Source organism: Lagenorhynchus albirostris, chromosome 3 (assembly GCF_949774975.1).
Source record: "Lagenorhynchus albirostris chromosome 3, mLagAlb1.1, whole genome shotgun sequence".
Taxonomy (NCBI): domain Eukaryota; kingdom Metazoa; phylum Chordata; class Mammalia; order Artiodactyla; family Delphinidae; genus Lagenorhynchus; species Lagenorhynchus albirostris.
In genome coordinates, this window is record NC_083097.1 from 33949635 (window position 1) to 33971468 (window position 21834).

The 21834-nt window shown below is 37.6% G+C and overlaps 1 protein-coding gene across 1 annotated transcript in view; it reads right to left on the reverse strand.

Moving 5' to 3' along the window:
• Positions 1-21834, reverse strand: part of C6 (complement C6) — an 84654-nt gene that overhangs the window by 33522 nt on the left and 29298 nt on the right. Inside the window, exons 7-12 of the mRNA XM_060146040.1 lie at positions 20826-21066; positions 15894-16016; positions 6139-6305; positions 3505-3730; positions 2438-2609; positions 1987-2098 (exon numbers count right to left, since the gene is read on the reverse strand). Of these exons, the coding sequence (XP_060002023.1) occupies positions 1987-2098; positions 2438-2609; positions 3505-3730; positions 6139-6305; positions 15894-16016; positions 20826-21066 (1041 nt within the window). The remainder of the gene's footprint in view (positions 1-1986; positions 2099-2437; positions 2610-3504; positions 3731-6138; positions 6306-15893; positions 16017-20825; positions 21067-21834) is intronic.

Here is a 21834-nt window from a genome sequence, read left to right on the forward strand (position 1 = left end):
AACTTTTCTCCTAGAAGATGATTAATTTCCTGAATACAAAAAAGAGCATTCCATCTTTGGTTATTATGGGTATGGCTGTGTTTCCAAGGGAAATGGCATGATGAGTAGTATTAATGATCTAGATGTTTTATTCAAAGGCTGCACATTTTTCCTGCACATTCATCCTGAAATAAATTATTGTCATAAACTTCTGCTTCCATTTCTTTTATGAAGCTATAACGTATAAGTGTATGTTGCAACCATCAAGCTTTGTCCGACATATCTGCTAGACCGACTAAACAAGAACCCTTAGTCACTGTCACTTGCCAATGGGGGTAGGACTTGTGTCTTGGTCACTGAAAAGATATCTTCACGTGCAATGACATGATTGCTCTAGCCTGAAATTAGGCATACCTGCCTCTGTTTGACTCCATATAAGGAGCATTTTGCTACTAGGAATCTAGAAGGTACTCATTAGGAAAAGTTAAAATTGTATTACTTTTGTGCAAAAACTATCATCAGGTAGGAATTAGGCCTTTAATAAAGAACAAATTGAAACAAGGAGTGAACTTATTCATGGAAATGGAAACATATAATCTAATTTTGTAAAGAGTCATTAGAAGAATGAATCACTGTTTAAACCCTTTGTGTGTTTTTAAAATTAGAATGTCAGTCATTTTAATACTTTATTTAAGCAGTTGGCACAAACAGATTACAAATTATTTAGGTATCTGGATCTGATAAAATGTAATTCTGAGGATACTGTTGTAGGGCAGGGACTGGAAAACTTTTTCTATAAAGGGCCTTGATCATCAATTGCAGGTCAGGCAGTGTCTGTCACCTTGTGTCACAGTTGCACAAAACAGCTATGGTCATTATGTAAACAAAGGAATGTGGTTGTGTTCCAATAAATTTCATTAAAAAAAGAAAAGAAATGAATACAGAGGGCAGGTCAGATTTGGTCTGTGGGCCATAATTTGTTAACTCCTATTCTAAAGGATTCGTTTCCAAAGTGTGACTTCTGAACTAGCAGCATCGGTATTACCAGGGATCTTGTTAGTTATGGAAGTTTCTGGGCCCTGCTCAAGATTAGCCTCTAGTGCATCTGGAGTGTGAGAATCTCTGGTTCTAGAGTAAAGACTAATCGACATTACTCCCCCTCCAAAATATTTCCTCCCCCTCACAACTTTAGGCCTGGTACCTTATACATGAACAGAAGATGAATGAACAGGGAAGATACATTAGCCCAGACTATGCATGGATATTTATTTGCTGGCCCTGGAGAATCGAGGGTATTGATTTTTGATCATAAATATGATACAGTTGGAAACAGATTAAAGGCCTTACTGGGTTTAAGAAAGGTAAACTTCTTTTTAAAAAGGTAAAATTGATTAGGGCACATGCCTCCTGTGATCAATTTTAAATATTATCTATCTCCTGAAAGTTTATATCTAAAGCCACAGAACTGTCTAACAAAAAGTATTTAGTTGTTCTTAATCATAGAAACATATAGTGGTTTAATGAAAAATTAAAAGGTATTAAAACTGTACTGACTGCTTAAGAGTTCTATATGTTTTTAAGCTAAGAAGCCATTACAGACTCAACACCTCCTATGTTAGTCAAGACTAGTTTGTTTCTCTGATAACGTGCCTTAGATAGGGGGTTACTTTGCTCAGATTCAGAAATAAACAGTCAGATCTTAGTTGCAGATTCCTACAGAAGTCATCCAAACCATTCTCCACTCACATAAATGTACCACCACACGAGTTAGTAGTGCCAAGGCACACAAAAGTGTGTGTGTTAGTTTGGTCTAGCAACCAGGTATGAGGACACCTCCAGGGAATTCACAGGGAAAAGTGATGGAGACTTTCTAAATATTCCTTTTTTACTTTTTAAGTCAACAGGTATTAAACCAAGAAAAAAATAACTCTAAATAAAAGAAAGTGCATGTTTCCTAAGTTCTATTTTTTTGGATTCCAAACCTAAAGTAAAGGTCAGGATGCTTACCCGGATAAATGCATTTTCTGGAGGGACTGGTTGAGGACACCCTGAATCTGATTCTAATTCAGGGAGGTCTATTTCTTTCACTTCCTCATCATCACTGATGCATGGTTGTCCACTAAAAGGGAAAAATAAACGTGTGTATAATACAATAAATATGTGTGTGTATATATATATGTATATACACATTTACATGTTTGTGTATACACATATATGCATGCGTATATACACATTATATATGTGTGTATATATATGTATATAATACATTTAAAAAAGAGAGAAAACAGAGAGAAAAAGGAGTAGCAGCCGATCTAACACCTCACTGATATGTTGCGTTGGAATAGGTAAAATTCTAATCATTTCTTTACCTAGCAGTAAGAAAATAAATATCTTAACTGTCTAGTTTAGTAGCGGTGTTGGGGGAGATGCCCTGCTCTCTCCCCGTATCCATCCTTACTCGTTCTGCATTATGGAAAATGTGCAGTGCTCCACTTGCCGCCTCTCCCCCTCACAGCTTTTCCCTCCTTGCTGGGGGGCAGGGTTGTTGCATTCTCGGGTTCTCGATCTCTTGTAAGTAGCATCACACGTGCTCCAGGAAGACCAGCAGCCCCAGTTCCCGTCTACAGCATCTGGAACACAGGAAGACCCATCCACTGATCATGGTGCCTCTGGGAGAATTGGGGCTTTGAAGCCAGGTCAACTTGGCTTCCTCACAGTTTAGCTGTGGGAGCCTTTGTGGAATATCATAGGGTTATTGTGAGGATTAAAAGAAATTATCTGTGCAAAGGGCCTGACGTATCGCCTGATTTCCCTTTCCTGTTCCCACAGCCTGAATAAAATGGCAACAACTATGAATCATTTTCAACTATCAGCAACATATCTCACACATACATATATACATAAATATAAGTATACATGTGAACTTCTTCCAAATAGAATATATATAAAATTACATTTTTAAAGGTAATAGACTATATTCTTACTCCCATGACATATCCTCTTTCTAAGGAGGGTTCGAGGTATGAACATTGCTTGGTCCTGTATGAAAACTTTGGTTGTGTCTTAATTTATCCCTTATTACAAGCCACCCTCATTCTACATTATAATGCACAAGAGGTTAACAAGAGCATCACATATTTTACTTTATAGTGTGTTTTATTATTTTATCTATTTTATGTTATAGGCATTGTGCTGTATATTTTATGTATATATACACATATATAATTTGGGGGTATATAGTGGCATTATCCCCATTTTATGGATGAACAGACTGAGGCATAGAGAGGTTAGGTGACTTTCCCAAGGTCACATAGCTGGTAGGTTACAGCTGAGATTCACACCAGGACTGTTTGACCTTTGAGTCTAACTTTCTCCAGGCCTGTTTTCCTTGTGCGTTTGCGTAAGGTGGAAATTGCTTATGCAGTTCTCTTATGCAGAGTTTTGTTTTGTTGTTTTCATTGACCAACCTACAATACCTTTGGGAGGGGAAAGCTTCCTACCTTATAGCAAGTTGCTGACACTTACTAGATTTGTAATCCGGAGAGCGCCTCTCACAGTTCTCACCATAGGTGCCGCTCTGGCACACGCACAAACATTCAGTCCCTGAGAGCGTGGGGTGGCCGTTATTAGGGCATCGAGCGCATTGGCAGGGGTCAAACTTGGCTGCATATTCTCGATAAGCTCTCATGAGGTTGTTCCGTCTTGTCACCGCACAGGGGATATTTCTTACCAGGTCTATAATGGGAGCAAGCTAAGAGCAGATGGGAGAGAGGAGGTCCAGTCAGAGTCACATCTCTTTGGCATATGTTGCCATCATTGCCCAATTCCCATAGAATGAGAGGCAAGGTATGGAAAATCCCGCACTTCAAAGGGATTGTTGTAGAATATGGTATATCTGTCGACTGGACTAGTGGAGAAAAGCCCTTCCCATGAGGGTGGGGGAGCTTCTTTCCCTTCTACAGTGGGTAGAGCAGCTATCTGCAAGGCTAGCTGGCTTCTGTTGTCCCTAAAACATGGCAGGTATAAAGTATCTGGAGCTTACTTTCCTCAGAATTCTACTATGGAGGAAGCCTCACATGAGGTGTTGCTTACTTGCATTTACATCGACTTGTTTATTAAGCATCAAATGCATGCATCAAAGTACTGAGAAAAGTGACCAAGAGTTAGGCAGCTCAGGAATGCTTTGCTGAAGGCTCATCAGGTTTGACTCAAGGAGAAAAATCTGGAAAGGGCGAAGAGAGGCTTTCAGTGTTCTCTGTTTTTCCAGGGACACTACTACTGGCTTTTGATGGAACCAGATGAGAAAATGTGGAGAGACAAAATAGAGAAATGAACTTGCTGGTAGGATCAATAAAAGAATTACAGTAACAAATATGGAGCTAACACAAAATCGGGGTTCATTTTTTTTTAACATCTTTATTGGAGTATAATTGCTTTACGATGGTGTGTTAGTTTCTGCTTTATAACAAAGTGAATCAGCTATATGTATACATACATCCCCATATCCCCTATCCCACCCCTCTAGGTGGTCATAAAGCACCGAGCTGATCTCCCTGTGCTATGTGGCTGCTTCCCACTAGCTATCTATTTTATGTTTGGTAGTGTACATATGTCCATGCCACTCTCACTTCGTCCCAGCTTACCCTTCTCCCTCCCCATGTCCTCAAGTCCATTCTCTTCGTCTGTGTCTTTATTCCTGTCCTGCCCCTAGGTTCTTCAGAACCATTTTTTTTTTTAAACTCCATATATATGTGTTAGCATATGGTATTTGTTTTTCTCTTTCTGAGTTACTTCACTCTGTACGACAGACCCTAGGTCCATCCACCTCACTACAAACTCAGTTTCGTTTCTTTTTATGGCTGAGTAATAGTCCATTGTATATGTGTGTCACATCTTCTTTATCCATTCATCTGTTGACGGACCCTTAGGTTGCTTCCACGTCTGGCTATTGTAAATAGAGCTGCAATGAACATTGTGGTACATGACTCTTTGAATTATGGTTTTCTCGGGGTATATGCCCAGTAGTGGGATTGCTGGGTCGTATGGTAGTTCTATTTTTAGTTTTTTAAGGAGCCTCCATAGTTTCTGTATCAATTACATTCCCACCAACAGTGCAAGAGGGTTCCCTTTTCTCCACACCCTCCCCAGCATTAGTTGTTTGTAGATTTTCTGATGATGCCCATTCTAACTGGTGTGAGGTGATACCTCATTGTAGTTTTGATTTGCATTTCTCTAATGATTAGAGATATTGAGCATCCTTTCATGTGTTTGTTGGCAATCTGTGTATCTTCTTTGGAGAAATGTCTGTTTCGGTCTTCCAGGGCTCATTTTAATTAACATTTTAAAACCTCAGAGGAATGACTCTCTAGTGAAGTGTATGACTCACAAGTGCCCAGATGGGCAGCTGGACCTCATTTTCCTACCGTAACCTGTAGAGCTCCAAGTATCTTCATGCTACATGTAAATCATTCTGCCTTCATGATGATTGAACTCCTTTATTTTCATTTAAATGAAGTGAGCAGAATAGCTCCTTAAGGAGCTTTTTAAAATGTGCTTATGTTTTAGGCAAAACTGGCTCAAAGTGGCATATGACTGATTTGTGGACAAAGTATTTCATACCTAATAAAAATCACCCTTTAATGTAATTACAACAAATATAAGACTGGTAAATTTAATCAATGGTGATAGAAACAGAAAATCAAATGGGTCTAAAATCCCATTTACCCCACAGAGCTATAAATGAAGATTTAGCAGGGCTCATCAAATAAAGAATTGCAAGAAAAGTACAGAAATCAAATTTATTCCATACATGGGGAGTAGAACACTACTCCAGGTAAGTTTAGGCATTCTACTCCCCATACATGGGGAGTAGAACACTACTCCAGGTAAGTTTAGGCATTTTCATGCACTAAACTCCCTCTTCTGGTATTTAATGTGTGCTGGGAATTCTAAATGCTGTACTACAGAATGCTTGTTTGAACAGCATAAACAAGAGATGTTTAATTTAATGTTTTTTAAAAAGGTATGTTGTGCATACACACTGAAGAAAGACATTTCTTTTATCATCTGAGAAGAAAATGGAAAAGGAATTGTGTGATGTACAGTTTGGGCTGCCAGAGAACTGCCTTAGCTCTTACCCATAATGCTTTTCAATCTTACCTTAAAGTCAATCACAGTAGGATTTTCCTTCACTGATTCTAACCACTCAGAAAATGTCTTCTCTTCTGGACCAGAACTCCCTTTCTCCCACGCCAAAGCTGCTGCATACTCACTCCTCCCGCCTTGAACCAGGGATATGGATTTCTCTGATCCCTGAATAAATGAACCTGCAAGGTATTTCAAGAAAATTACTCGTTTAATTTTATTGCAAATTCAAACTTGAAAGTAAAGCCTATTTGCACAGGAGAAAGAAGCAGATGGCAGAGTCATGTAGCTCAATTAAGTAAACTAAGTGAAAAGTAAGAGAACACGTCTCTTGTCCCTATAGGGAGTTTAATAATAGAAATGATAATAATAGTGCCAACAGCTACCATTTATTAAGCAACACATGTATGCCAGGCACTCTGCACTCATTATTTATGTAATTCTCTTAACAACCCGGAGCAGTAGGTGTTACAAACATGGACATTGAAGCCAGAAGTAATTTGGCCTGGAACACATGGATACTAAGGGGGCGGAGGGGGGCTGGGATGCAGATGTAGCCCAAGGCCTGAGGACTCTGTCTCCTGCTTTTTGATGCCAAGCCTCCCACTTTTGACTTATATGGGCATATGTCTTGGGACCCCGGAATAACGTAAACCACATGGTTTCTGGTACCCAATCAGTTGACTGCCATGCCATAACTGACTACAATTACAGAAAAATGTTGATAGAATACGTTTAAGCTTAAAGACAGGAGTAAAAGTACAACTAACCAAAAAAAAAAAAATTAAATCTCAAGTTAAAAGTTGGCACAATGTTGCTTTAGAGGTACTGGCGTTTACTCTATACAGCACAGATCTTTCATATAAATTTTCAAAACTATTCCTCTTAACTAATGGTGTCTTTAATATGGGTAGGAACTGAGTAATAAGAAATTATAGTGAGAAATAAAATCAAATGGGAAAGAGGCTAGTGATATGGGTAATAGTTAATGGCATTAATCTGGTGTCTGTTCTGGAGTGTCAGTAAGGATCAGCTATGCCCCCAACTGTTTAGAAATTCTACAGTAACAGAGTCTAGGATGATTAGAACAATGGGTGAAATACTCTCTCTATGAAAAAAGTATGGTCCTTTTCAAAGTGAGCTGCTTAAGAGGGGTATAAGAAGAAATTTTTAAAGTTTTTTTGCATTTAATTTTCAAATAAAATAAGGGAGAAATTATTATTTGCCAATATATCATATACCTATTGACAGTGACTCTGATATGCAGATTGATATATGTCATAAATGGATTGACACTGGTAAGAGCTATATATGCTAAGAATGGGACCCTGAAGAAAGAACTAGTTAAGTCTATTTACTATTCTATTAGCTACTTTGAACAGAACGCTTACAAGTGAATAAATTGCTTAAAAGGATTCCAGAAAGAAAATGCAGACTGAAGATGATACCAACAGTGCAAACATAAGGAAAACAACTAATAGAAAGAAGAGCAGACACTTCTATTTCTTCCACAAGCTTCTCATCAATCACAACATGAGTTTGACAGCAAGCCACTCTCAAAACATATCAAAAATTTTAAGGAATTTTATGAAGTATTATCATTATGATATGAGCAAGACAAGGAAAAAATCTGTTTATTTCATATAGATTATCTCTTGATATTTTCTGTTTGCACACTTGTATATATTTTTGTCCATATGTATTTTTAGAAATAATATATTCATAAACATTTGTTAGTAAGTATACATATATTAGGGATATATCCTCAAAAAAATTTAATGGTACCATTACAGATTATAAAAGTTTGGAGTCAAATGATTTAATCAAAGTAGCTCAGGGTTAGAAATAGACAAATCACAGCTCTTTTAAAAATTTTTATTTCTTTTATACAGCAGGTTTTTATTAGTTACCTATTTTATACATATTAGTGTATATATGTCAATCCTAATCTCCCAATTCATCCCCCCCACCCAGCGCTTTCCCCCCTTGGTGTCCATATGTATGTTCTCTACATCTGTGTCTCTATTTCTGCCTTACAAACTGGTTCGCCTGTACCATTTGTCTAGATTCCACATATATGCGTTAATATACGATATTTGTTTTTCTCTTTCTGACTTACTTCACTCTCTATGACAGTCTCTAGGTCCATTCACATCTCTGCAAAAGCCCCAATTTTGTTCCTTTTTATGGCTGAGTAATATTCCATTGTATATATGTACCACATCTTCTTTATCCATTCGTCTGTCGATGGGCATTTAGGTTGCTTCCGTGACCTGGCTATTGTAACCAGTGCTGCAGTGAACACTGGGGTGCACGTGTATTTTTGAATTAGGGTTTTCTCTGGGTATATTCCCAGTAGTGGGATTGCTGGGTCATATGGTAATCCTATTTTCAGCTTTTTAAGGAACCTCCATACTGTTCTCCATAGTGGCTGTATCCATTTACATTCCCACCAACAGTGCAAAAGTGTTCCCTTTTCTCCACACCCTCTCCAGCATTTGTTTGTACATTTGCTGACGATGCCCATTCTAACCGGTGTGAGGTGATACCTTTTTGTAGTTTTGATTTGCATTTCTCTACTAATTAGTGATGTTGAGCATCTTTTCATGTGCCTCTTGGCCAACTGTATGTCTTCTTTGGAGAAATGTCTATTTAGGTCTTCTACCCATTTTTTAATTGTTTTTTTTTTTAATATTGAGCTGCATGAGCTGTTTATATATTTTGGAGATTAATCCTTTGTCTGTTGATTCGTTTGCAAATATTTTCTCCTATTATGAGGGTTGTCTTTTCATCTTGTTTGTAGTTTCCTTTGCTTTGCCAAAGCTTTTAAGTTTCATTAGGTTCCATTTGTTTATTTTTGTTTTTATTTCCATTACTCTAGGAGGTGGGTCACAAAAGATCTTGCTGTGATTTATGTCAAAGAGTGTTCTTCCTATGATTTCCTCTAAGAGTTTTATACTTTCCGATCTTACATTTAGGTCTCTAATCCATTTTGAGTTTACTTTTGTGTATGTTGTTAGGGAGTGTTCTAATTTCATTCTTTTACATGTAGCTGTCCAGTTTTCCCAGCACCAATTATCGAAGAGGCTGTCTTTTCTCCATTGTATATCCTTGCCTCCTTTGTCACAGGTTAGTTGACCAAAGGTGTGGGGGTTTATCTCTGGGCTTTCTATCCTGTTCCATTGATCTATATTTCTGTTTTTGTGCCAGTACCATACTGTCTTGATTACTGTAGTTTTGTAGTATAGTCTGAAGTCAGGGAGTCTGATCCCTCCAGCTCCATTTTTCCCCCTCAAGATTGCTGTGGCTATTTGGGGTTTTTTGTGTTTTCATACAAATTTTAAGATTTTTTTGTTCTAGTTCTGTAAAAAATGCCATTGGTAATTTGATAGGGATTGCATTGAATCTGTAGATTGCTTTGGGTAGTATAGTCATTTTTACAATATTGATTCTTCCAATCTAAGGACATGTCTCGTCTTTGATTTCTTTCATCAGTGTCTTATAGTTGTCTGAGTACAGGCCTTTTGTCTCCTTAAGTGGGTTTATTCCTAGGTTTTTTATTATTTTTGTTGCAATGGTGAATGGGATTGTTTCCTTAATTTCTCTTTCTGATCTTTCATTGTTAATGTATAGGAATGCAAGAGATTTCTGTGCATTAATTTTGTGTCCTGCAACTTTAACAAATTCATTGATTAGCTCTAGTAGTTTTCTAGTGGCATCATTTGGATTATCTATGTATGTATAGTATGATGTCATCTGCAAACAGTGACAGTTTTACTTCTTTTCCAATTTGTATTACTTTTATTTCTTTTTTTTCTCTGATTGCCATGGCTAGGACTTCCAAACCTATGTTGAATAATAGTGGCAAGAGTGGACATCCTTGTCTTGTTCCTGATCTTAGAGGAAATGCTTTCAGTTTTTCACCCTTGAGAATGATGTTTGCTGTGTGTTTGTCATATATGGCCTTTATTATGTTGAGGTAGTTTCCCTCTATGCCCAGCTTCTGGAGAGTTTCTATCATAAATGGGTGTTGAATTTTGTCAAAAGTTTTTTTCTGCATCTACTGAGATGATCATATGGTTTTTATCCTTCAATTTGTTAACATGGTGTATCACATTGATTGATTTGCATATATTGAAGAATCCATGCATCCCTGGGATAAATTCCATTTGATCATGGTCTATGATCCTTTTAATGTATTGTTAGATTCTGTTTGCTAGTATTTTGCTGAGGATTTTTGCATCTATATTCATCAGTGGTCTGTAATTTTCTTTTTTTGTAGTATCTTTGTCTGGTTTTGGTATCAGGGTGATGGTGGCCTCGTAGAGTGAGTTTGGGAGTGTTCCTTCCTCTGCAATTGTTTGGAAGCGTTTGAGAAGGATGGGTGTTAGCTCTTCTCTAAATATTTGATAGAATTCACCTGTGAAGCCATCTGGTCCTGGACTTTTTTTGTTGCAAGGTTTTTAATCACAGTTTCAATTTCATTCTTTGTGATTAGTCTGTTCATATTTTCTATTTCTTCCTGGTTCAGTCTTGGAAAGTTATACTTTTCTAAGAGTTTGTCCATTTCTTCCAGGCTGTCCTCTTTATTGTCATAGAGTTGCTTGTAGTAGTCTCTTAGGATGCTTTGTATTTCTGCCATGTCCATTGTAACTTCTCCTTTTTCATTTCTAATTTTATTGATTTGAGTACTCTCCCTCTTTTTCTTGATGAGTCTGGCTAAAGGTTTATCAATTTAGTTTATCCTTTCAAAGAACCAGCTTTTAGTTTTATTGATCTTTGGTATTGTTTTCTTTGTTTCTATTTCATTTATTTCTGCTCTGATCTATATGATTTCTTTCCTTCTGCTAACTTTGGGTTTTGTTTGTTTTTCTTTCTCTGGTTCCTTTTGGTGTAACGTTAGGTTGTTTATTTGAGATTTTTCTTGTTTCTTGAGGTAGACCTGTATAGCTATAAACTTCCATCTTAGAACTGCTTTTGCTGCATCCCATAGGTTTTGGATCATCCTGTTTTCATTGACATTTGTCTCTAGGTATTTTTTTATTTCCTCTTTGATTTCTTCAGTGATCTCTTGGTTATTTAGTAGCATACTGTTTAGTCTCCGTGTGTTTGTGTTTTTTATGCTTTTCTCTCTGTAATTGATGTCTAATCTCATAGTGTTGTGGTCAGAAAAGATGCTTGATATGATTTCAATTTTCTTAAATTTACTGAGGCTTGATTTGTGACCCAAGATGTGATCTATCCTGGAGAATGTTCCATGTGCACTTGAAAAGAAAATGTAATCTGCTGTTTTGGGGTGGAATGTCCTATAAATATCAATTAAATCTACCTGGTCTATTGTGTCATTTAAAGCTTGTGTTTCCTTATTAATTTTCTGTTTGGATGATCTGTCCATTGGTGTAAGTGAGGTGTTAAAGTTCTCCACTATTATTGTGTTACTGTTGGTTTCCTCTTTTATAGCTGTTAGCAGTTACCTTATGTATTGAGGTGCTCCTATGTTGGGTGCATATTTATTTATAATTGTTATATCGTCTTCTTAGATTGATCCCTTGATCATTACATAGTGTCCTTCCTTACTTCTTGTAACATTCTTTATTATAAAGTCTATTTTGTCTGATATGAGTATTGCTACTCCAGCTTTCTTCTGATTTCTGTTTGCATGGAATATCTTTTTCCATCCCCTCACTTTCAGTCTGTATGTGTCCCTAGGTCTGAAGTGGGTCTCCTGTAGACAGCATATATATGGGTCTTGTTTTTGTATCCATTTAGCAAGCCTGTGTCTTTTGGTTGGAGCATTTAATCCATTCACGTTTAAGGTAATTATTGATATATATGCTCCTATTACCATTTTCTTATTTTTGGGGGGTTTGTTTTTGTAGGTCCTTTTCTTCTCTGTGTTTCCCACTTAGAGAAATTCCTTTAGCATTTGTTGTAGAGCTGGTTTGGTGTTGCTGAATTCTCTTAGCTTTTGCTTGTCTGTAAAGCTTTTGATTTCTCCATCGAATCTGAATGAGATCCTTGCCGGGTAGAGTAAACTTGGTTGTAGGTTTTTTCCTTTCATCACTTTAAGTATATCATGGCAGGTGGATTCTTAATCACTGTGCCACCAGGGAAGCCCCTGCCCTTTCCTTTTGTCTATCTTTGTGTCCATGTAGTTTTTGTTCCACAGGCTGCAGGATTGTTGTTCTTCTTGCTTCTGCTGTCTGTCTTCTGTTGAATGAGGCTATCTAAGAGGCTTGTGCAAGCTTCCTGATGGGAGGGACTGGTGGTGGGTAGAGCTGGGTGTTGATCTGGTGGGCATAGCTCAGTAAAACTTTAATCCGCTTGTCTGCTGATGGGTGGAGCTGAGTTCCCTCCCTGTTGGTTGCTTGGCCTGAGGCAACCAAGCACTGGAGCCTAGAGGCTCTTTGGTGGGGCTAATCTGGGAGGACTCCCACCAAGGAGTGCTTCCCAGAACTTCCACCGCCTGTGTTCTTGTCCCCATGGTGAGCCATAGCTGCCCCCCACCTCTGCGGGAGACCCTCCAAGACTAGCAAGTAGGTCTGGTTCAGTCTCCTGTGGGGTCACTTCTCCTTCCCCCTGGGTCCTGATGTGCACACTACTTTGTGTGTGTCTTCCAAGAGTGGAGTCTCTGTTTCTCCTAGTCCTGTTGAAGTGCTGCAATCAAATCCCACTAGCCTTCAAAGTCTGATTCTCTGGAAATTCCTCCTCCTGTTGCCAGACCCCCAGGTTGGGAAGCCTGACATGGGGCTCAGAACCTTCACTCTAGTGGGTGGACTTCTGTGGTATAATTGTTCTCCAGTTTGTGAGTCACCCACCTAGCAGTTATGGGATTTGATTGTATTGTGATTGCGCCCCTCTTACTGTTTCATTGTGGCTTCTCCTTTGAGTTTGGATGTGGGGTATCTTTTTTGGTGAGTTCCAGTGTCTTCCTGTCAATGATTTTTCAGTTAGTTTTGATTCCTGTGCTCTCGCAAGAGGGAGTGAGCACACATCCTTCTACTCTGCCATCTTGAACCAGTCCATCCAAATCTATGTTCTTAAGTGTGCTTTGCTTTTAGAAAACAACATAAATGTGTCTCTGTTTTTAGGCAAATTGTCAGTGTGATTAATAAGCATTAGTTGAGAATCTGCTATAAGCCAGGCACTAAAAACTTGGGTTGGGGAGTTGATACAATTCAGGAATATTAGCAGTGTGTCAGCTGGGCAGGATTGATAGTTGATTAACCAGTTTGGAGACTATTGCAATAGTCTCTGATTTTGCAGTGTCCCTACAAGCTGAAAACTAGAATTCATATTTGACATTTTCTCATCTCTATGTTGGATGGATTTTATAGTCGAGTAGTTTTTTTTCAGTAAGTATTCAAGAATGAATATTACCAGAATTCTCTCATGTTTTGAGACATCTTTCTGTTACCTCTACATATGAACACATTTTCTTTTCTCTTTTAGAAATTTGTGGACATTCCTCTACCATCTTGTAGCTTTGCATTTTGTCAAGAAGTCTGACGCCAGCCAGATTTTGTTGTTATTCTGTAGGGAACTTGTTCTTTCAGCTAGGATACTTGAATTCATTTTAAAAATCTTTGTATTTAGTTAATTAACTAGAATTTGTCTTGAAATTGTATATTTGAACAATATTTCTGATACAAATAATGAAGACAAATTTCTTCCTTTATTTCAGGGGCTATATATATATATATATATGTATATTTATTTATATATATTTTTAAAAATAGTTTTTCTGTTTCATTTCTTGGGCTCTCTATTTCAGGAACACTAATTCCCATCTATAGAATTACATTTGTCATTCCATTTCCATTAGATATTCTTTAATAATGGTTAACATCTGGATTTTTTCTCTGTATTCATTATGAATTACTTTAGATTTTTCTTTATTAATTTTATCTTCAGACAATTATATTTTGAAGTTGCAGTGTCTATTTATAACTATAATGGCAATACTTTTCAATATTTGCTGTCTTTGTATCTTAGCTTTGAAATCTTCCTTTTCAATTAATTCTTATATTTAATGTTTTCATCTCTGAGCTTTTGATTTACTGAATTCACATTCTTATTAAATTATTCTATCGCAAGACAAACTGGTATAGAATCTGTACATTGTTTGGTTTATATTACTAGGTTGATTGTTTGCATACTGTTCTTTTTTGGGGGGTATAATACAAATGTGTAGTTGTCATGTCAGCTCTCATTTTGCTTATGCTCAACATGGGCATCCACATGTAGACCATTGATAGGCTCTGATATTTAAAACTACCTATTTATTATTATAGTAAATATGATATTATTATCTGTTCCTTGGCTGTCCTCCCATGACCATATAAATTTCATATTTTGGGAGTTTTTGTGGTTCTGATTTCCTTTGTTCTGAGCAGAAGTAGCAATCAGTCAGGAAGAGTAAGGAAATAAGAAAATTTTACACAGAGGAAGGAGCTATTTATAATGGCAAGGCACAGAAGAGAGCATGACTTATTTAAGAGACTGCATAAAGTTTAGCTAGGCAGGGAGAGAGGCAGGAACCTATCTTCAAGGCTGTGTGAAACCATGACAAGTTTAAGGCATGGGTGTTTCATGGTAAGATTTGCCTTGGAGAATATTCCTTTAACAGAAAATGTGTAGAATAGATTGGAAGAAAGCAAGACCAGAGGCAAGGGAATGAGTTGGGAGGCCTCTGTGGTAATCCAGATTGGAAATGATGAATGGAAGGCATGTCTATGGAAATGAAGAGCTGGGGAGAACTGGGAGAAATATTAAGGAGGAGGAATGACTACTTATTGGATGTAGAGGCTAGAAAGAGGGAGGGAGAAATCAAAGAGAGCACTCAGGTTTCTGGCTTTGTTGCCTGAGCTTTTTTTAATGTACTTCTCTTACAACTTATTTGTCTTTTTTTTTTAATTGAAGTATAGTTGATTTACAATGTTTTGTTAGTCTCTGGAGTACAGCAGAGTGATTCAATTTTTCATAAATATGGATATATATACACACACACATATATAATTCTTTTTCATATTCTTTTCCTTTATGGTTTATTACAAGATACTGAGTATAGTTCCCTGTGCTATAGAATAAGACCTTGCTTATCTATTTTATATATAGTAGTTTGTATCTTCTAATCCAAAACTCCTAATTTATCTCTACCCCTCTTCTCATTTGATAACCATAAATTTGTTTTCTATAATGTCTATGAGTCTGTTTCTGTTTTATAATAAGTTCACTTGTATCATATTTTAGATTCCACATAGAAGTGATGTCATATGGTATTTGTCTTTGACTTACTTCACTTAGTATAATAATGTCTAGGTCCATCCACATTGATGCAAATGGCATTATTTCATTCTTTTTTATGGCTGAGTAGTATTCCATTGTATATATGTACTGCATCTTCTGTATTTTTAATGGTTGTCTATATGTATCCTTACTTTGTAAGTTCCTTGACTGGAAGACCTAGTTCATGCCCATCTGTACTTTACAATGCTTAATACTGAGTTTGGCCGATAGGAAGAATCAATAAATGTGCATTCAGTTAAACAAACTAAATAGGAGATAAAGAAAATCTTAACCATGTCCCCTTTTAAGTAGTACTAATATTTGATTTGCTCCCTTCCCCCACCACACATAGGGCTCTGAGGCAAACAAATGAAACTAATGAAAAGTGAAAAATAGTGTAGTCACAATCATGTGCAATATGGTACTTAAATTATGGCCAGTCAGGACGCACTGGGTAAGCTGCTAAGAGAAAGCATTGTTACCTCCATATTTCTCTGACAGCTTGTTAGTGGTGCACCGGTCTTCCACTTCTGTTTTCGTAAAAAAAAGGAAGCGTTCCTTTGTTTCAACCTGGATGCAGTTTTGGGCTTCTGCCTTCGTTAGACCTAGGAAATGGAATACAAGCAAAAAACCCTGAGAATGTACCATGGAGAATTCAGGGAAGAGGAACATGAGGCTCTGGGCACTTGGGGGAGCTACAGGTACTCCATATCAGCACACAACTCCTCCAGTTCCCGTGAGCTCAAATGATTAATGGCTTTTACTACAGAGGCAGTCCTTCACAGGCCCTGGGACGTGCTGAAGAGAAGAGGTATATATGAGTCCCTGCCGTCTCCCCCATGGGGATCATGTTGGCGTCTCCATGTTGCCTACACACAATAAATCTCTAAGCTTTCCTGTCCTGCTGGCCACTGACCTTGTATAGCCCCACAAGTCAAGAGATAAACACATGCTCTGTTTGGTGCCCCGCTGACAGGCCTTCTTTTGGGACCACAGCTGATTCTGTGAGAACTGAGTCCATATCACTTCTTCCCCTGTTCACCACCTAAAATGTAGATCTCATTGGTCACCTCTCCTTCCCGGAACGCTCATTCTCATACTTGGCTATGCTTCCTCTCCCTGACTTAGCTGCTCACTCCACTTCTACCTCCAAAACCCTTTCATTTTACTATCAGAAATTCTGACTTCCTGACTCATGAACTCTTCTTTTATGTCCTCGATGACTGTTCACTCTTTCTCCTCATCTTAATTCAAGCCTATACTTGATATATTTCCACCGTTGTCTCCAAGGGAGGTTGATGCTGCCTCATTCCCAGCCTCTTTAGGAGTTGGAGCTGGGCTTGATATCTTCCTAGTTTCCCAGTGCTGCTTTCATAGGATGACACTCCACAGTTTTATAACTCTTCTAAAAGTCTTGTTGCTCTGAAGCTCAGGACATCCAATTCTAATTCCTTTGGTCTTCATTGTTCTTATCTTTTAACAAACTTCAAAGCATCATTTGTTAAAGATTTTGGTATCTGAATCAGTCTTTTCCACCCCAATGCTAGCCATTATTCTTAATGACTTCAAAACCGATGGGGATGTCAGGGATTGAGTGGGACAGAGCACAGAGAAACAGGTCTGGCTGTTTGGAGGCTAAGTTGTACTGCTTATCTGGGGTAATTGAGAAGAATAAATGTTTCCTTTTTTTTTTTTCCCCAAGTCACCTGACCTGGTACTCAAAACACCTAAACTAGAATCCAGTTTTTTTGATGTTTAGTTAAAAATTGCCTTGAAAAATACAAGCTCATGAGAGATAGAGCTGTTACGTGAGCTCTTAAGCAACTTAAAGCAAAGTAGTTTATCAGATACTGATTCTTAGGGTTGCAGGTTACAAGAGGCAGGGAAGAATGTTTTCAGAGCTGGATGTGTCATGTGAGTATGATGCTGAAATTTAAACCTGAGGGCGCAGATCAATGAGGAATGAGGCTGAGTAGATGGGGATGGGGCTTCCTACTTCACCGTTCTTTCAATAGTTTGACCCATTCAAAGAGATGTATTACAGGTTGGAGTAAAGAATTCTTGGTTTGATGGCTGTTTTGGTCAGACTGAATAAACACAACTCATTTTTCTTCTGGTAGTATTGTTCTTATAAGTGGGTCAGGCAAATGTTTAGGGCACGTGAGGAAGTTAATACGTCTGTGGTGCACAACTCTTATCCTTTCATTAGGTTTCTATGATTTATAAGTGAAAATTAAATTGTATGTGACCAATTCACTAATTATAACATAATTAACTGTAAAGTTAATTACATTTGCTGAGGGTTATAGGAGAATGCTTAAAGATTTGAATGATTAATCTCTCTTATGAGTCATCGTGTTGGTCATGCAGTGATCAAAATATCAAGGCTTTATCAGTGAATTTCTGTGCCGGCCTTTTCTTCTTCACAAGATGTCCTATAGCTTGTGCCTGACCCATATCCACACTGACACAGGAGTTTCTTGATGCTAAAGCACTTGCCCTCTCAAGCCTGAGTGTCCCTCTGATGTGACACAGAGATGAGTATTTCAGAAATGTCCTCAGCTACTCTGACTGGGCAAAGGTCAACAGTGTCAATCAAAAATGTCATACTGATAGGGGCTTCCCTGGTGGCGCAGTGGTTGAGAGTCCGCCTGCTGATGCAGGGGACACGGGTTCGTGCCCTGGTTCGGGAAGATCCCACATGCCACGGAGCGGCTGGGCCCGTGAGCCATGGCCGCTTATCCTGCGTGTCCGGAGCCTGTGCTCTGCAGCGGGAGAGGCCACAATGGTGAGAGGCCCGCGTACCAAAAAAAAAAAAAAAAAGTCATACTGATAAATAGTGGGGTGTATAGTTTTTCTCCTCTAATTCAGAGCAGAAAATGACTTCCCAGTCAAAGGACTTTAAAATTACCATCTTGTATAACATGATATTTTAATTGTTTAATGTTGTCTCTGTATTCCTGAAATTCTTTTTACCTTGCACGCTGAAGCAATTCCAACTTTTATGCAAGGTTTTAAATTGACTATGGGACACTGTGCAGTAGAGGAATAAATCAAGGGATGCAAATAAAAAGCAATTTAATTTTGTTTTATTCTTCTTGCACTAGAGAAAGTACTATGAAGTATTCAAGTCATTAAAAAAAATAATGACAAGGGATATAATTCTTATTGAATAAAGCAAATAATTCTTATTGAATAGAGCAAATAAAAACTAAGCCTAAACTCTAACTCTACATTATTGAGAAGTAAGGGGAGAAGGACTAAAAGAGGGAAAAGGGAGGAGGCCAGAATATGTATTCATCTGAAGAGTGGGCAAAAACAGGTAAGCACACCCACCGGAGAATTCCATTTTATTGAGATTTGTTTCTGTCTGAGTGAGCTTCATCTTAACCACAATTAAAATTGAGCTCCAATATTATTATTGTGACTCAGAGAAGTATATATATACATGGAAATGCACATATTTAATGACTATAAGAATATATATTACATATAAAAATACTGAACATAAGGATATATATCTTAATATATTAAATATATATACACATACTATAAATACTATGTATATATATATAGTGTGTGTGTGTGTACACATAGGTGTGTATGGTTATATATTTCCAGTTTTATATCATATCTCAAACTCCCTTTCTTTCTCTTATTATGTGTGGCTCTGTGTCTGAAGTCTCTATTTTTATTTAAAAAGAAAAAGATGGAAGGTGAGAATATTTCAGGAAGTATAGCTTATCACTCTTCATTTTTGTTATGGGGCTTCAACTATTAAAATGCTGGATGGTTGATTAAAGATTCACATAGTTCTTTAACTGACCTGAACTCTAAGCCTTTAGAGGCTTTGCTGTGAATGCATGATGAGTATAGCTTATCAAGTGAGAAATTATTCTTGGCTACAGCAGCAGTGACCAGAATAATTTTATCCCAAGGGTGAGATGAAGCCAAGTCAAGGGCCAGAGACTTCCCCAAACGATTTTTACTCATCATAAATGTTGATTAAATTCATCAAGCAAACATTGCTCCAGTGGAAAGGATAACTGTAAGGAAACATAAGAGGCAGGCAGTGTGGAAAGCCCATCACAGCATAAGTCTTGGATTTCAGTAACTCTGTCAGGCAAAAAATTTTGAAGACCTTCTTACTGAAAATCTTTCTCAAAGACATTTATCCCATCTCCTTTCTTAAAAAGCAGATCATGATGGACATCTGATCAATTAAAGTTTAGAAGGACTCAGGGAAGCCCCATTAAACATTACCATTTGTCATAATGAGATATAAGAACAGAAGGATTGAAACTCTATTGACCTCAGAGTTGGCTTGGTGTTTTTTAAAATAAATTCTTAATTTCTTTTGTATAAAAGTTAAATGATCAGGGCTTCCCTGGTGGCACAGTGGTTGAGAGTCCGCCTGCCGATGCAGGGGACACGGGTTCGTGCCCTGGTCCGGGAAGATCCCACATGCCGCAGAGCGGCTGGGCCTGTGAGCCATGGCCGCTGAGCCTGCACGTCCGGAGCCTGTGCTCCGCAACGCGAGAGGCCACAACAGTGAGAGGCCTGCGTACTGCAAAAAAAAAAAATGATCAAGAATTCTGATTTATTTAGGGGAATCTGTCAGTTGGGTTCTGGTTATTATACAATTTCCTAACCATGTTCTCAAGATAGAAGCATCACAAGGATGCTGTGTCATTTCACACAGGAGCCTGAAAAATTTCACACAGGAGCCTGAAAAATTTATACAAAGGTACTTAAGTAATAGTAATTAATATTGGCAATCTAGGATAATAAGAAAGCAAGATTTATTTTTTATTTTTTTAATTTTTTTTTTTGCGGTACGCGGGCCTCTCATTGTTGTGGCCTCTCCCTAGGACTTTGCGCTTTCACTATTGAGGGCCTGGGTTCAATCCCTAGTCAGGGAACTAAGATTCCAAAAGCTGCTTGGCCAAGAAAAAAAAAAAGAAAAGAAAGAAAGAAAGAAAAAAGACTGCCAGTGGATTTGCTGTAATTATAGTTTTATAAAATTATTATCTCCTATAAAATTGCTATAAGTAAATTATCTTTTAGAGTTTAGTTCCAAGAAAAATTTTGTTTTCCTTGAGGTGATGGCATGCATCTCTCTTTAGTTTACCACTACTAAGCAGCTTATGATATTCTTAATGTCAGGAAATTCTGGGTCAAATCTGATGCCCAAAGAGGTGAAGCCTATTTATTTTTCCTTCTTCTTTTTGTCTGAATTTTCTATTTCTATTTTATTTCCTTGAGTATGTACTTTTTGGTTTTTCTTCATATCATTTTGGAAATAAAGCAGGGTCGAAATAAAGTCAATAAAGAAGAACTAAAAGGATAGAGAAAGAGAAAAATGTATTGCACACTATCTTATCAGTTAAAAATGAAGGTTGAAGAAAGCGAACCTGAGTTCTTTAGTTCTGCCTTGCTAAACTGATACAGGAGATCATACACGCCTCCCAGGGAGCCAGAGGTGAAATAGTGAGTCCCGAAGTCATCAAATATCCGGCTGTATAAAGCAGAGTTGTATTCTAGAGGCAGATGGTTAAGTGCTTTCAAAAAGACATCAGAAAGCTGCAGATCTTTAGTTTTCATTGTGAAATTTAAGACTTTTATCACTTTATGGATCCTAATAAAACTGGAATCCTAAATGGAAGAGGAGAAAGGATTAAAAAAAAAAGATTATTAAAGGTAATGAAAGCTTGAGGGATCAAGCATTAAATGTTTACCATCAGCTTCATTCTAACCACAGCATTACAACAATTGTTAACTCTCCATTGCATGTTCCCACAGACAAAATGATAATTTTCATTTTATTTTTTTCCAGTACCTCTTCCTCAGATGTTCAAAATGGTAAACAGATTAAGATGACCTCAATCATGTAAACTGTGTGCCTGAGGCATGTGCTCTCTACCTAAAAGAGATCAAGTATCAAAAAGTAAATCTTTCTTTCTTGATGGTCAATTGTGGGTGCACCCCTACCACGTTATTATTTAGAAAGCCTAGCTAATGCAAATAATTGAACAAAGATTGTGTAAATTTTCAACTGGAAGTTACCCAGTGAGATTCAAGTCATAACTTTGTCATAGACTCAGGAAAAGCATGTCAATTCTCTGGGCCTCAGTTGTCTGAGAAATGTCACCTGCTGCACAGACTTCATCTGTGACATTTCATACCCCTTTCAACTCCAAAATGTTATGACTTAAAATTATGTAAGGAGTAAAATTAAACAAAATTATTTGTATTCTCTCTCCTCTATCCGTAAACAGAAATATTTGTTTGGAGGTTCTTTTTTCTTTAATTGTCTTTTGTTATGTCAAATTAATTTAGGATTAGGTGATTGGTATTATGCCCCAAATTTCATTTCATTATACTGTCCTTCTCCATAGCCACTGTTTTATGTGTATATCCATG